Consider the following 16,367-nt stretch of genomic DNA (forward strand, 5'->3'; position numbering starts at 1 on the left):
TGATACAAAACTATGTAAAGCAGTTAATACAAGAGAAGATAGTATTCTGCTACAGATGGATCTGGATAAGTTGGAAACTTGGGCTGAAAGGTGGCAGATGAGGTTTAACAATGATAAATGTAAGGTTATACACATGGGAAGAGGGAATCAATATCACCATTACACACTGAACGGGAAACCACTGGGTAAATCTGACAGGGAGAAGGACTTGGGGATCCTAGTTAATGATAAACTTACCTGGAGCAGCCAGTGCCAGGCAGCAGCTGCCAAGGCAAACAGGATCATGGGGTGCATTAAAAGAGGTCTGGATACACATGATGAGAGCATTATACTGCCTCTGTACAAATCCCTAGTTAGACCGCACATGGAGTACTGTGTCCAGTTTTGGGCACCGGTGCTCAGGAAGGATATAATGGAACTAGAGAGAGTACAAAGGAGGGCAACAAAATTAATAAAGGGGATGGGAGAACTACAATACCCAGATAGATTAGCGAAATTAGGATTATTTAGTCTAGAAAAAAGACGACTGAGGGGCGATCTAATAACCATGTATAAGTATATAAGGGGACAATACAAATATCTCGCTGAGGATCTGTTTATACCAAAGAAGGTGCACAAGGGGGCATTCTTTGCGTCTGGAGGAGAGAAGGTTTTTCCACCAACATAGAAGAGGATTCTTTACTGTTAGGGCAGTGAGAATCTGGAATTGCTTGCCTGAGGAGGTGGTGATGGCGAACTCAGTCGAGGGGTTCAAGAGAGGCCTGGATGTCTTCCTGGAGCAGAACAATATTGTATCATACAATTATTAGGTTCTGTAGAAGGACGTAGATCTGGGTATTTATTATGATGGAATATAGGCTGAACTGGATGGACAAATGTCTTTTTTCGGCCTTACTAACTATGTTACTATGTTACTATGTTACTCTGCAGCTTTTTTTGCAGGTAGTGTGTGTAAAAAATGAATGTACTCGGCAGCTGTCCTGACGCCTACGTGCACCAGAGGAAGGTGTTTCTTTTGGGTGTGTAGCAGGCAGGGCTGTGGAGTCAATAAGCCAAACCTCCGACTTCTCAATTTCCCTGACTCCTGACTCCACAGCCCCGGTCAGTCACTACTGAGCATGTACATAAAGTGCAGCACAGATTCATCTCAACTAAAAGCTGAGATTCTTAGATCAGGAACAGAACTAATCCTGCACTGAACTACTGTAGCCAATTTATTATATATTTTAGGAGTCGGAGTCGATCCATATTATACCGACTCCACCAAAATGAACACCAACTCCGACTCCACAGCCCAGGTAGAAGGTACAGATCGATCACATCCTCTATCTCCCTGCAGTGGCTACACCACCACAGGCAGCAACATGGCCACATCCCCTATTTGATGCAATCCTCATTGATTTCAACTAAAAAAAGTGCATAGTATTACACGGCCTGTACACAGAGAGACAATGGCCAGCAGATTATTATACTGCCTGTTTTCAGAGTACCCCCCACAAAACTAATAAAACTCCACAAAACTAATATTGGCTACTTCCTCTTCCTACGCCTCTTCCACCTACACCTACACCTAAACCTCCTACACCACTATGATCTCTGCCTCATGGTTCTACTTTGTTATATTTTATTTATTTTAATTCTATATTCCTTCAAGTCTGTTCCCTGACACAAACAAAAAAAAACCCACTAAAAAGTGTTGGATAGCTCCTCCCCTGCCTCTTCGACCTACACGGCCACGTCCACCTCCTTTACTTGGACCTCTGCCTCCTGGTTGAAGATTATTATTTTTTCTTTTTTTTCATTCTATGTTATTTTAAGTCATTTCCCTATCCACATTTGTTTGCAGGGCAATTGTCCTTCTCTTAGCCCCATTTTGCTTCTTTTTGCAGCCCCATATCCCTGACCATGATCATTTTACAGCCATTTTGAAGCACCAAAGTTCGGGTCCCCATTGACTTCTATTGGATTTGAGTCTGCGGACAAGATCAAGGTCAAGTTCAGAAACGAAATGAAGTTTTTACTGTATGCTCGTTGAACCAGGCGAATCAGAACATTCACCGGTTGCTCATCTCTAATTAAGGCGCCTTCGCATGGTCCACAAGTCAGCAAACAAGCGTTTATGAGAATGCTCATTCTCAACTATAGGGCTGTGTCAGCATACTGCCAAGCTCCTGACAATCGAAACACTGGCTCCTTAGATGATCAGATCATTTATGATGGTGTAAAATTGAGCAATGTTAATTTAACATCACCCTATGTAAGCCTTGCATGAGCTGCCAAAAACATGGTGCTCTATGGGGACAGAAAGGTTGTCTGGCTTCCCCAAACAGTTAACTCATATAATAAATATGTGCGGTCATCTGTATTATAATGAGTTGAGCTTTCATTTTTTCCACCAATACTTGATCTCATACCTTAGTCTCATAACGATCTTCAAACAATTGTGCATATTTTTTCTTCTCTGTTCCCAAACAGTGTGTATACAACCAGCTCTGAAAGGAAAATGGTTCCATCACTTTTTCAGTATTCAGCTCGAATGGAATTTTTTCTGGTACTTGGTCTGCAAGGAAACAAAACAACGAGACGTTAGTGCTAGAAAAAAATTAAATTATACCAATTTGATGGTCATTAAAAATTGACTCAGCGTTCTTCAAAAACTACAAGATATAATCACCTTTCGGGGCATTTTTTTTAAATGCAAGTAATTGTGGCTAATAAACAATTGCAAAGCCTTTGGGATTGCCAAAAATAGCAGTGCAGAGACCCCCAGAAAGTTATCACCTCTCCAGTGGAACACCACCTTTAATTTTTTCTGCAATCTGCTTTGTACCATGAATCATAGAGGCTGTAGAAGACAAATGTCTTAATACTATAATTTAACCCTATTAGCAATTCTAAGCCAAATATACATAAAGTCTAAAAAAAAATGCCCCCAAAGAGGTCTGTAATAGTGAAGACCGAACATGCTTACCACTGCTCGATGCTCGAAAGAACATTGGGATGCTTGGGCACGCTCGTTACTCGATTGAGAATTGTGGGTGCTCGAGCACCATGCTCCAGTCCCTGGCCAGCATGTTTTGCAGCTGTTAGACAACCAATAAACATGCAGGGATTGCTAGCCATGTTGGCTACTCGCATTATTGTGATTGGCTGGCCGCACCCAGTCATCAGGTCAATTAGAAGACCAGGTGACGCAACGCTCGGCACACTGTCCTCTGGAAGCAGTTCAGGGAAATTTGTTATAGGAGGGAGAACTTAGATTAATGTCCGCACCCCCTCCTAAATATTATAAAGTTGCACCATTTAGTGCCTTTCATGTGGCACTAAAGGGTGTTTTTCACCTTTTTTTGACCTATTAAATAATTAATTTTAAAAAAAAATTATGTGGGGTCCCCCCTATTTTTTCATAACGAGTCAAGGTAAAGCTGACAGCTGGGGGCTGATATTATCATGCTGGGAAGGTCCATGGATATTGGCCCCTTCCTAGCTTAAAAATACCAGCCCGCAGTCTCCCCAGAATTGGCGCTTTGCTGGGCTCTTCCCGATTGCCCTTGTATGGTGGCAATCAGGGTAATTTGGGGGGGGGAGGGGGGGTTAAAGTTAGATGTGTAATATCAGCTTGCATCAAGCCCATTAACAAAAAAAACCCCACACACATAAGGGAAAAAATAGTTTTTTCACACTATCCCTCATTCACCAATTCATTATTAAGATTCTTCCCACAAAGCTTCATCGATGTAGTCCACGATCCTCGCATTCGGCTCAAGCATCTGTGAATAGCAGTAAAGTACTGCTATTAACAGGCGGCAGGTAGTGATGACAACGACCTTCAGAGCAGCTAACTCAATGCAGCACTCAGTGAGAGCCAGCGGCTCTAATGAGAGTTGTCCTCACTAATCGACGCCTGTACTTTCTGCTAATCACAAATGCCGGAGACAACGAGGAACGTGGACTATGATGGAGGAGCTTCATGGGAACATTTTTTTTAAATTGATTGGTAAATGAGGGATTATGTGGGGAAGTCTTTTTTTAAATAAAACTATCTTTTCTGTGTGTATGTTTTTATTTTTCTATTACCGGGTTGGTAATGGGGGAGTCTGATAGATGCCTCTACATTACTAACCCTGGGCTTAATGTCAGCTGACAATTCACAGCTGACATAAACCCCGAAAAGTATTACCCCGATTCCCAGTGCATCAGGGCAATTGAGTAAAAGCCGAGCAAGGTGCTAGCATTGGCGCATCTATGATGATGCACCAATTCTGGGGAGGCTGCGGGTGGGTATGCTTAGGTTGGGAAGGGGCCAACATCCATGGACCTTTACAGTCTGATAATATCAGCCTCCAGCTGTCTGCTTTACCTTGGCTGCTTATCAAAAATGGGGAGACCTCTTGTCTTTTCTAAAATTATGTATTTATTTAGTTCCCATCAGTGTCCTGGGAGTCCGAGATGCTACCAGGCATCTTCCCCATGATGTTTCCATTGAATTTGTGCACTGTTTCCATCCATTTCAGCGATTTTTCTGCCCCCACTATAGCCTTCCTGTTAGTGTATTCGGGAAATATGCTTGAGTTTCCCATTGACTTCCATTACACTTGTTACTTGAGTAGAGCCCATCCTAGTGTCTGACCTGCTCGATTCAAGTAACGATCACTCAAATATTTTAATGCTCGCTCATTAGTCTATACTCATGTAAAAATGTATATTTAAACCAACATTTTCCAGATGGACTTCAGTAAACATGAAATCTAGTTTCTTATGCAACTAGAATACTATGTAAAAATATCTGCCCCTTCCTTATATTTCTTATTATTGCTCATTCATACCAATGAATAGCTTATTCTAAACCAGATCAATCTCTAAGTCAGTGTGGGATCCCTGCAGTCAGATCCCACAAACTACAACGTGATGGAATATCCTACCGTATTCCATTATTTTGGGTTTCGAGAATAATATTTAATGTTGTCATTGTCTGTAACTGCTACCCTGCATCATAACACAATAATTCATATTACAGGGAACTTTACTGCACTAAATACAAATAGAAAAACTTTTTTTTATTAACAAATCCACACTACCTAAGCAAAAAAGCATAAGAAACATGGGACTAAGATTTCTTTTTATAAATCTAAAGGCACATTCGGCATGTATGAATGTACAAGCTTCCATGGAGCATGACATGATAGAAAGTCCTGCGGCAGGTAGGCCATTGCTTTATAGTAGTCATTAATCCGCAGAAGTGAGATTAATAATGCATTCTCTGATCACAAAAATTTCTTATATCATTATTATTATTTATTTATTATTATTATTATTTATATAGCACCATTGATTCCATGGTGTTGTACATGACAATGGGTTACATACAAGTTGCAGATATCACTTACAGTAAACAAACTAACAATGACGGACTGATACAGAGGGGCGAGGACCCTGCCCTTGCGGGCTTACATTCTACAGGATGGTGGGGAAGGAGACAGTAGGTTGAGGGTTGCAGGAGCTCCGGTGTTGGTGAGGCGGTAGCTCCGGTAGTGATGAGGAGGCAGTGGGGTCAGTGCAGGCTGTAGGCTTTCCTGAAGAGATGGGTTTTCTGAAGGATCCGAATGTGGTTGATAGTCGGACGTGTTGGGGCAAAGAATTCCAGAGGATGGGGGATATTCATGAGAAGTCTTGGAGGCGATTGCATGAGGAGCGAATAAGTGTGGAGGAGAGAAAGAGGTCTTGGGAGGATCGGAGATTATGTGAGGGAAGATATCGGGAGATTAGTTCAGAGATATATGGAGGAGACAGGTTATGGATGGCTTTGTAGGTCAGTATTAGTAATTTGAACTGGATACACTGAGGGAATGGGAGCCAGTGAAGAGATTTGCAGAGGGGGTAAGTGGAGGAGTTGCGAAGAGAGAGATGAATTAGTCGAGCAGCAGAGTTAAGGATGGACTGGAGAGGTGCAAGGGTGTTAGCAGGGAGGCCGCAGAAAAGGATGTTGCAGTAGTCAAGGCGGGAGATGATGAGGGCATGCACAAGCATTTTAGTAGACTGACGGTTGAGGAAAGGACAGATTCTGGAGATATTTTTGAGCTGGAGGCGACAGGAGGTGGAAAGAGCTTGGATGTGCGGTTTGAAGGACAGGGCAGAAACGAAGGCTACTCCGAGGCAGTGGACTTCCGTTACGGGGAAAACCATGATGTCATTGATTGCGATAGATAGGTCAGGTAAGGAAGATCTATGAGATGGAGGAAAGATGATAAGTTCAGATTTGTCCACATTGAGTTTGAGGAAGCGAGAAGAGAAGAAGGAGGATATGGCTGGTAGACACTCTGGGATTCTGGACAGCAGAGCGGTGACGTCTGGACCAGAAAGGTAGATCTGAGTGTCATCAGCATAGCGGTGGTACTGGAATCCATGAGACTTTATGAGTTGTCCCAAGCCAAGTGTATAGATTGAGAAGAGTAGGGGTCCTAGAAAAGAGCCTTGGGGGACTCCAACAGAGAGAGGGTGGGATCAGGAGGTAGTGTGGGAGTGGGAGACGCCGAATGTGCGGTTGGAAAGGTACGAGGCGATCCAGGATAGGGCGAGGTCTTTGATGCCAAAGGAGGAGAGGATCTGTAGTAGGAGGCAGTGTTCAACTGTGTCGAAAGCAGAGGACAGGTCTAGAAGGAGGAGTACAGAGTATTGTCCAGTAGCTTTGGCGGTAAGTAGGTCGTTAGTGATTTTGGTCAGGGCTGTCTCAGTTGAGTGATGGGGGCGGAAACCAGACTGTAGATTGTCAAAGAGCAAGTCAGATGAGAGGTGGGAGGAAAGTTCAGTGTGAACGTGCTGCTCCAGGAGTTTGGAAGCAAATGGGAGCAGCGATATTGTGCGATAGCTGGACTAGCAGTTCGATCGAGGGTTGGCTTTTTAAGGATAGGCGTGATTGTGGCATGTTTGAAAGCAGAAGGAAAGGTGCCAGAAGTTAGTGACAGTTAGTGATAGGTTTAAGAGGTGGGTTAGGGATGGGATAAGTGTGGTGGTGAGGTTGGGGAGAAGGTGGGATGGGATGGGGTCGAGCGCACAGGTGGTGAGGTGCGATTTGGAGAGGAGACAATTAAGCCCCCCTTCAGTGATGTTGGATAGAGAGGTTATGGGGTTTGGGCATTGGTCTGGTATACAAAGGGGTTGTGGTGGTTGAACAATGAAGACTTGCCTTGTCTGGTTGATCTTATTTTTAAAGTGTGTGGCAAAGTCCTCAGCAGAGATGAGGGAGGTTGGAGGTGGCAGTGGGGGCGGAGGAGGGAGTTAAAGGTTTTGAATAACTGTTTGGGGTTGTAGGATAGGGAAGATACGAGGGTTGTGAAGTAGGCCTGTTTAGCAGAGGTGAGAGCAGATTTAAAAGCGAGTGTGGCTTGTTTGAATACAGTGAAGTCATTATATTCTTCCCTGTTAATGTTGCATTGATTTACTGACATAATATAATTTTATGCCTTAATTATTAAGCCAAGAAAACCCCATGTCCATGTGTTAAATCTAAGATATACCGCCTGTCTTCAGTTTAGAAGTAGCTTGTTCATTATAGTATGATATTCTTGATATTCTCAATTACTGTTCACTTAAGGGGATCTAATGTTAGAGTGTGACTGGGACTCAAGACAACAATGGTAACGTGTGTTCTGACCTGTGGTTTTATTATATTTTTATTTTGACATATAAAATGTAAAATGCATAGAATCTGATAGGCACTACTGTATGCAGTTATTTTTATTATTATTATTTATTATTTTTATAGTGCCATTTATTCCATGGCGCTTTACATGTGAGAAGGGGTATACTTAATAAAAACAAGTACAATTTTATTGTGATGTAATGTAAATAATGTACAATGTGAGAATGTGTAGGGCATAGAGGAAGAATAGAGCTAGATTGAGGACATGAAGTATTGTATTGGGTAGATTAGGAAAGGAGATATGTAGAGGTTGGCATATTGGTAGCAGGATATAGTGTGTGAGTTATGATACAGTTAATATGTTTGGAACCAGCCCATCATGGAAGGGGAAAAGATTAGATAAAAAGGGGAAACATTTCCTGATTCGATCAGAAAGAGATTGTGTTCAGTATTAGACAGAGAAGAAAGGTGAAGTTCAATGGTAGTGGGCAATGGCATGAGAAGATCCAATTGTTCTGGTGGTATGGGATCATTGGAAGTTCCTTACGGACATTCTATTACCGTCCAGAGCCTCGGGTTTGAGTCATTGGCTATGAAGAGGGCCGACAAACCGTCCGTAGTGTGGAAGATGGAAGTGGAATCTTGTGAGAGGAACATAATGAATCTCATGAGTACTGCGGGGCCGGATGGGAAATCCCAGGGGTTGAAGGAGGAAGTAAGCAGAGGGATAGTCCAGGATGAACAAGTGAAGAAGTATACTATGGACTTAAACGGAAAGGAAGATTGTGCCCAATACTGCATGATGTCATCTATGGAACTTTGACTGATTTGTGTGCGGCTGTTGCTGGATCCGAAACCATGGAGACAGCAGATGCCTGCGGCCGAAACGTGAGTGTTCTGTACTACAAACTACAAACAAAGCACAGATGAACTGGAAGAAGCAGCCCCTCAACCATGACTATCGCTCTGAGCACCTTACACTAACATACGAAACTGGTCTACTGTTTTCGCCCTTAAAGGGAATTTGTCAGCAAGATTTCACCCCCAAACTATTTATATGCACATGTAGCTCTTTCAAAGACAAGTCCAGCAATATCTATACTTGACAGGTCCATTCCTCTGTCACTGTGAAAAAAAGTTTGCATTGATACGCAAGTAAGGCTGAAAAACGATTTGTAGCCTCTGTCACTCCAGCTCTATTCCACATCCGGCGCCGCCTTCTTCAGGTTGCCTGCCAGCTTCTATGTTATGTGACTTCACGCAAAAGGGGAGACAGCCAAGCAGAAGCAGACATTGTTGGGCCAAGAATAGAACTGGAGTGACAGAGGCTTCAGATCTACCATAGTCCTATAGCTGCATTTGCCTATCAATTAAAATGCTGATTTCTCACTAATGAAGGCATGGACTGGCCAAGTAGTTGCTGAACTTGACTTTGAAAGATGTAAACAATTTGATAGGTTTCCTTTGAAAAGTGAGTTAAAATGCCCACAAGTAAAGGTGAAAAGAAGAGATGTGAAGGAAAGGACGGTAGGGTGCGGGAGCAGCAGGACAGGTGAGCAGTGAGGTGTTATTTTTCTTTTTTTAACCTTTTGCTGACATTCTACGCTTTCTGCTTTTTGCTATTTTGCTGATTTCTCTAGGATGGAATTTAAAAAGTGCATATGAAGAACTGCTGCTGCTCTCCGACTACCTCTAGATAGAAGTTACATCCAAAAGAAGTGAGGGTGAAGCTGCTAATTAGCAACCACTGATTGGCTCCAGGGCTCACGTGACGTAACAAGGTAACATGAGCCTCGGGAGAGCAAGTGCCAATGAGGCTGGAATGTCACCGGCACCGGAGGGGGCTACAGGCTGTTTTTATATTCAGTTGAGGAATATAGTAATTGAGAAGATGTTGTCCGATTAGTGGACAAGAAGGAAGGATGGGAGGAAGAGAGGATGGGAGGAAGGAAGGGAAAAAAGGAAGGAAGGAAAATAAGGAAGGGAACAATGGGAAGGAAGGGAAAAAGGAAGGAAGGAAAGAAAGGAAGGAAGGAAAGAAAGGAAGGAAGGGAGGAAAAGAAGGAAAGTAGGGAAGGAAGGATGGGAAGAAAGGATGGGAGGAAGGAACGGAAGAAGGAAGAAAGGAAGGAAGGAAGGAAAGAAGGATGGAAGTAAGGAAAGAAAGAGAGGAAAAAAAGAAAGCGAGAGAGAAAGAGAAAACAAAATAAATAGCGGGAGAGAGGTAGAGAGAGAGGGGAGGAAATATGAGAGAGGAAGAAGGAAGGAATGGAAGGAAAGAAGAAAGAAAGGAAATAAGGAAGGAAGGAGAAAGGAAGGAGAAATAAGTAACTTTTTAAGAACTTCATGGGTGGATCTTAGATAATTCAGGGGTGGGGGAACTGCCTCTTTGGGATTAGATTGAGTAACTACAGATCTCTGAGATGATAAGTTAGGGATCTGAGTTTAAGCACCAGGGTTTTCTTTTTATTGCTCGATCTTCCCTCTGTTCACACAGGCAGATATACTGTGGAATTTCCACTTCCAGATTTAACAAGTGGCAAATCTACAGCACATTTTAGTATCAGCTAAGTGCTGTGCAAAATATGTACCCATGGAATCCATCATCATGGCATGCTGCGCATTTTCTTGGTGAGTTTTCATTCTTAATAAAACGGTGAAATGCAAAGCAAATTGGCATGAACAAGATAAATATCCAGCTCTCATAACATGTACTATAACTTTTAGAGGTTTAATAATCTCCATTACCTGGGTCAGGTTTTCCTGTTTTATATTGTTTTGAGTTGAAAAATCTGAAATGTGGAACAATGAAGGAGATTATTATGTGTATAACAATTACATTATTTCTTTAGTCATATCGGGAGCAGACTTTTATATACTGTAAAACACAATTGTCTTGACAATAGTTTCTTTAAAGAAAGTTGTAAAATGTGTGACCGTTTAGCGCTAGCGCTAGCAGATTGCGCTAACGCAATGTTTTTACCAGGGCCGCGTTCCGGGGTCGCGGTAACGTCCCCGCTCTCGCAGATCCCCGATCTGCGAGAGCGGGGAACGGACTGCGGGCGCGCCTCGGACGCTGCAAGCAGCGCCCGCGGCGCGCCACAAAACACCGGCGCGTCGCTAGCGCGTGCCGAACATGGCACGCGCTAGTGCTGCGCGTTCCCATTGCCGTGAATGGGCACGCTAACGGACGCGTTGCACGGCGTTAATTTCGCCGTGCAACGCTGTCCATTAGGGCATTCCCATTAACGCAATGGGAACCTAGCCTAAAAGGGAAATATTACAATAAAAGCCACAGAGATAATATTTATGTAAAAATAAATGATTTAAGGGGTAGGTACCAAAATTGTCATCATTAGTGGGGTCTAACTGGCTGTGGTCCGTACTCTTGATCACTGCGCACCAGACCACTATTAAATAGATTTGTAAGTCAGAACGACATGACATAAAAAAAAGTCCTTTTAAAACTAATGTTTGGCTCCGTAGATTGCGTATTTCGGGTGTGTGAAAGCTGGATCCTTTAATATGGCTGAAATACAAACTAAAAAATAGGAAAACCACAAAAAATAATATAATGATGTCAAGGGGCCAAATCCTATATCTGCTGAGCAAAGTTAGCGTCATATAAAAGGAATCAGTTATGATTATTACCATCGTTAAATAAATCTTTAAAGTATATGGATGCCTTTGAGGTCATTTTTTTACACTAAATTCATATATTTTCAGCTAAAAATATTTTTTGCAATTGAGCTTTAACCCCTTCGTGACCTCGGGATTTTCTGTTTTTTTCACTTCCGATTTTTGCTCCCCTTCTTCCAAGAGCCATAACTTTTTCCATCAATATGGCTTGTTTTTTTGTGGGATGAGTTGTACTTTTGAAGAACACCATTTATTTTAACCTATAATGTATTGGAAAACAGGAAAAAAAATTCCAAGTGTGGTAAAATTCCCCCCAAAAAAGTGCAATTCCACAATTGTTTGTTTTTTTTTTACTCTGTTCACTAAATGCTAAAACTGACCTGCCAATATGATTCTCCGGGTCATTATGAGTTTGCAGATTTCAAACATGTATAGGTTCTTTTTTTATTTAAGTAGTGAAAAAAAAAATCCAACCTTTGTAAAAAAAAAAATGGCGCCATATTCCCACACTTGTAGCACCTCCATTTTTCATGATCTGGGTTTAATTATGGAATATTTTTTGTGCACTGAGCTGGTCTTTTCGCGGATACTATTTTGGGGTAGATATAATCTTTTGATCGCCCGTTATTGCATTTTAATTGCAATGTCACAGCAACCAAAACAAAATATAATTTTGGCGTTTTGCTTTTTGTTCTCGTTACGTCATTTACCGATCGGATTAATTTTTTAATAGTTTGATAGATTGGGCGTTTCTGAACTCGGCGATGCAGGGTGATTTGAACTTTTAGAGTTTTAGCATTTTTTAATATTTTTAAAAACACTTTTTTTTCTATCTTTATGCTTGCTTCAGTAGGCTACTTAGGAGACTTGAAGCTGCGATCTTCCGATCGCTTGTGCTGCACATAGCAGGGCTTCTCCTTCTACTCCAGCGAGACTGGTATAGCACAAGCGGTTTAAAAGGCCCCCAGGAGTGACTGACAGCAGGGACAGTATCAGTCGAGGTTACAGCCGTCGCTGTGTATTCTCCGAGCGGTGACCGAACCATGGTCGGTGATGCCCCCGTGACTGAAACTGAAACGCTGCTGGGGAGAATAAAGTTTATTTTCTCCCGCAGCGTTCGGCTAAGTGTGGGGGCCAAACAGGTTAATAACGCTATTAACCTGTAGATTAACCCCATATCTGCAGCTTAGTAGCATTTTTTCTGGTGAATCAGCCCCTGTGTATTTAATCCAGCTAAAATCCGAACGTACATGAATTGCAATTAAACTGGAGACATTTTAGGACATTTCAAATCAAATGAATGGATCGCTTACTGCATTACTGTATTTTTTTCTAGTTTTTGTGTACCCAAAACCAGAAATACTGGATATATAAACACAGCCTTTTTCTTGAAATTATGGTATAAGACAGAAACAGTGTATGGGCCCCCTGCAGTCCAATAGTTTTGTCTATAACAGAAGCTGATTGCTGCTTTGGATGTGGCCTCCTTACCTATTGGACCCCCGTGTCACCAATGACATGTCCGCAACTGAAAAATAGTCTGCTCTGTTGCATTGATAAACTCTATTTCTACCAACTTTCACATACTTAAAATTACTGTCACCTAAACATATAAGGAAACAACATGCCGGCCACATAACACAAAGTATATAAAGTGGATGACAGACTTACTCCTTAATTATTGGTGCAATTTCTACTCCAAGATCTTTACAGTGAAACCACTTTTCGAATAGAACTTCAGTAGAGTTCTCCACGTAATACCTTTCGAAAGAAAATGGGATTATTAGTGGATGTGAGAAACTGCCAAACAGGAAAAACATAATTAGAGAACCTAATGTGGAGAGAACGCTGCAAAGCCGGTGGACAACGCCAATTCCCAAGAACGGTCCTTGTGCTGGATGATGACTCAGGTGTATCTTTGGCTGACTATTGAGGGAAAAGGGATGATTTCCTTTCCACCCCCTCTGTAGAGTAGCATTTATATCAAGTGAAAGTGAGAGAGAGACCACCTGGCGGCTGTTCCTATTTTACTTTATTCGAGTTCCCACTAAGGAACCAATGAAGTGCTATGTGTCATGATCCCACTACTCACTGCAGTGAGTGACAGCTCTGCAGTCCTCTGGATTGTAGGGGCGTGCTGGACTGTCCGCATTGTGAGTGACAGCTTGGCCATCCTATAGCATGAAGAGGCATGCTGGGCTATCAGTGTTATGTACGGGATTTCCCTGCAGCCAATTAGGTCGGGCCTGCAGGAAATCCTTTAGGCGTCGACCTTTCAGGGTGTTTGCCTGGCTATTTTGCTGGCTGGCTATGCTTGGACTATTGCCAGTCAGAGTTTTTGCACAGTGGTGTATGTCCTTTGTTGCTAGATCTCAGATTTAGCCTCTTTGATCATTTGCTTGGATTGCCCCTTTGCCTTGACGTTCTCTGACCCTCGGTTCCTGACCATGAACTTGCTCCTGACTATTTGTTTGTCTTATCCCTTTGTCTCTGACACACTCTCTTGGTTTTGATTTCGGACTCCTTGACCTCACTGCCTCATGGCTTGTCCGTAAGAAGTGACTCAACGTCATACTATGTCTCCGTCAGAGACTTTGGGGAAATTTATTAAAGAATTTAGCAAATTTGACTTTTTTTGGCAGACATTTCTGTCTTTTGCTGTGTTTATGTTGCTCTCCTCACTTTTAAAAAAAAGTGGTCGGAAAAGTGGCCATGGTTAATTATTCGGCCATAATGTTATGAGTTGTAACATTTTTCAATAGGCACAAAAAATTGCAGTTCTCACTCCGGGAAAGGGGCATTAATAGAGACAAACTATATTTGTCAAATTTATCCAACATCATGCAACACTGACAAAAAATGGTACTTCTCATTCCCACTTTGTGTTCTATGAATTTCTGTTCTTATTCTGCAAAAACACAAGCTAAGTTGAACACCTGAGCCCCGATTCATCATTGCCTTTGAATCTTTTTGTACCCATTCCCTGTCCCTTGATGAGCTTTTGAGCTTGCTATTTTTCCAGCAGATTTTTGTGCAATTTTGCAAAATGTGTGACTCTGCGTTAACAGTTACAAAATCAGTTCAAGTCCGAAAAAAAGACAATTTTCGACTTTGCGAAAAATTCATGAACCGCCATTTTGAAGAAGTTGGTGCAAAAAAAAACCCTCAGCAAGGAATAACAAAAGAGAAAGAAAAGAAAATAACATATAAAAATGAAAATGAGAAATCTGGACCTACGTGACTGATCTCTGAGAGCCCCGTTCCCAACGTCCCCTGAATGAGATGTTAAAGAGCGACTACTAGTCCAGTAATAATCAATGGAGCACATGCGCAATAATGATCCGTTCACAAAATGGACCTAACGAAATGCATTTTTGGGATTTCTGGGCATCCCAGAAGATGACTCCCCAGCAACCGTACATCACCAATTCTCTGGACAGAGCATGTATGTTGTTTATGTGCTTCCCATCAGTAAGCAATGATGTATATATTCTGTTCCCACCCTGTGAATGTGCTATTCATGGATTTATTAATATGGTGGCAAGAATAAAATATACCTTAAACCATCTTTCTCTTGATGTGATCTCTTCCTCTCAAAGACAAGCCCCACCGTGTTCGCGAATCTTTGCGGAGAATGCGGAATCCGAGCAGGAAGCAGAAACATCTGTCCACATAGTAACTCTTATTATTGGAGATGATTCACACAAATATAGACGGATTTAGGCAGAATAAATTCAAGTATTTGGAGCTGAAAATCATTTTGTACAATTTGGTAACGTTAAAAATGTTGCACCATTTAGTTTTTAGAGGTTCTTTGTTTTCTCTGCACATTCAACTTTGATTATGGTCACTGTGAATCAGCTCAGATGTGCTCAGAAAACACAGATAAAAGAGTTACGAACTCTCCCATCACATCATCAGAACGAGCTTACTGACAAATTTCCACATAACTCATTCTGCAGGAAGCAACACACAGGCTATAGAAAGAAAATGGTCCAACATTTTTAATGAAAATCAAACACAAAAATTATGTTATGCCCCAAATACATGCATTTAGAAAAAAATAAGTAAATGAAAAAATGTAAACCCCTTTAATCATTCATTCGCTCCATTTACAATTAACCCTGCAGAGAGCATCCCATGTCAGGATCTTTAACCAAACAATGAGAGAAGTTCTGTGTTCTGTTTAATCTGCAAGAAAAACCATATGGGGATTCCCTAAGATTTGAATGTGTCCAAAAGCAAAAGTGACATCAGAAAATAATCTATTATTTAAATCAGGAGGGTTTTTTTCAAACGTTTTTTATATTGTTGTCAATTTTCTAATACTAATGTCCATATTACTATTTACATTTAAAGTGAACCTGTCAGCAGGATTTTGCTAAGTAAACTACAGGCATTGTCATGTTGGCGCTGTTATACTGATTAAAGTGATACCTGGGGTCAAGAAATCCGTCTTGTGGTTCTTGTGTAATCAGCGCTACAAGTTTTCAGTTTATGAGATACCCGTGCTCCGGGGTGGGACTGTAGGCAGAGTCTTATCTTCCTGCTCTAAGCCAAAGAAACCAATGAAAGACCTGCAACAGGCAGTCTGTCTCTATGATGAGGAACATGTTTGTACTTTGGAGGCGGCGTGGAGTCGGGTCTTTCCTTGGTTTCTCTGGCTTAGAGCAGGAAGATAAGACTCTGCCTACAGTCCCCAAAAAAGAAGTGAAGGACAGCATCCAATCCAGGTGAAATATCAAAAATTCTTTATTGTGCCAGACGCATCTGGCACAATAAAGAATTTTTGATATTTCACCTGGATTGGATGCTGTCCTTCACTTCTTTTTTGTGGTATGTATCTCTCCATTGGGTCCAGTGGGACTAGGACGTGCATCTCTGTATCTGTTGTGCTGTTGACCATTCTCTAATGCAAGGTCTGCCTACAGTCCCGTCCCAGATCACGGGCATATTATTAACTGAAAACTTCTAACACTAATTACACAAGAACCACAAGACAGATTTCTTCATCTCAGGTATAATTTTAATCAGTGTAGCAACATCAACATGACAATGCTTGTAGTTTACTTATCAAAAGTCTGCTGAC

General features: G+C 41.8%; 1 protein-coding gene across 1 annotated transcript in view; it reads right to left on the bottom strand.

The window, feature by feature from the left end:
- Positions 1 to 16,367, bottom strand: part of HAAO (3-hydroxyanthranilate 3,4-dioxygenase) — a 73,666-nt gene that overhangs the window by 16,306 nt on the left and 40,993 nt on the right. Inside the window, exons 4-7 of the mRNA XM_069768600.1 lie at positions 14,836 to 14,942; positions 12,950 to 13,039; positions 10,388 to 10,431; positions 2,415 to 2,560 (exon numbers count right to left, since the gene is read on the bottom strand). Coding sequence (XP_069624701.1) covers positions 2,415 to 2,560; positions 10,388 to 10,431; positions 12,950 to 13,039; positions 14,836 to 14,942 — 387 coding nt within the window. The remainder of the gene's footprint in view (positions 1 to 2,414; positions 2,561 to 10,387; positions 10,432 to 12,949; positions 13,040 to 14,835; positions 14,943 to 16,367) is intronic.

The sequence above is a fragment of the Ranitomeya imitator genome, chromosome 5, assembly GCF_032444005.1.
Source record: "Ranitomeya imitator isolate aRanImi1 chromosome 5, aRanImi1.pri, whole genome shotgun sequence".
Lineage (NCBI taxonomy): Eukaryota > Metazoa > Chordata > Amphibia > Anura > Dendrobatidae > Ranitomeya > Ranitomeya imitator.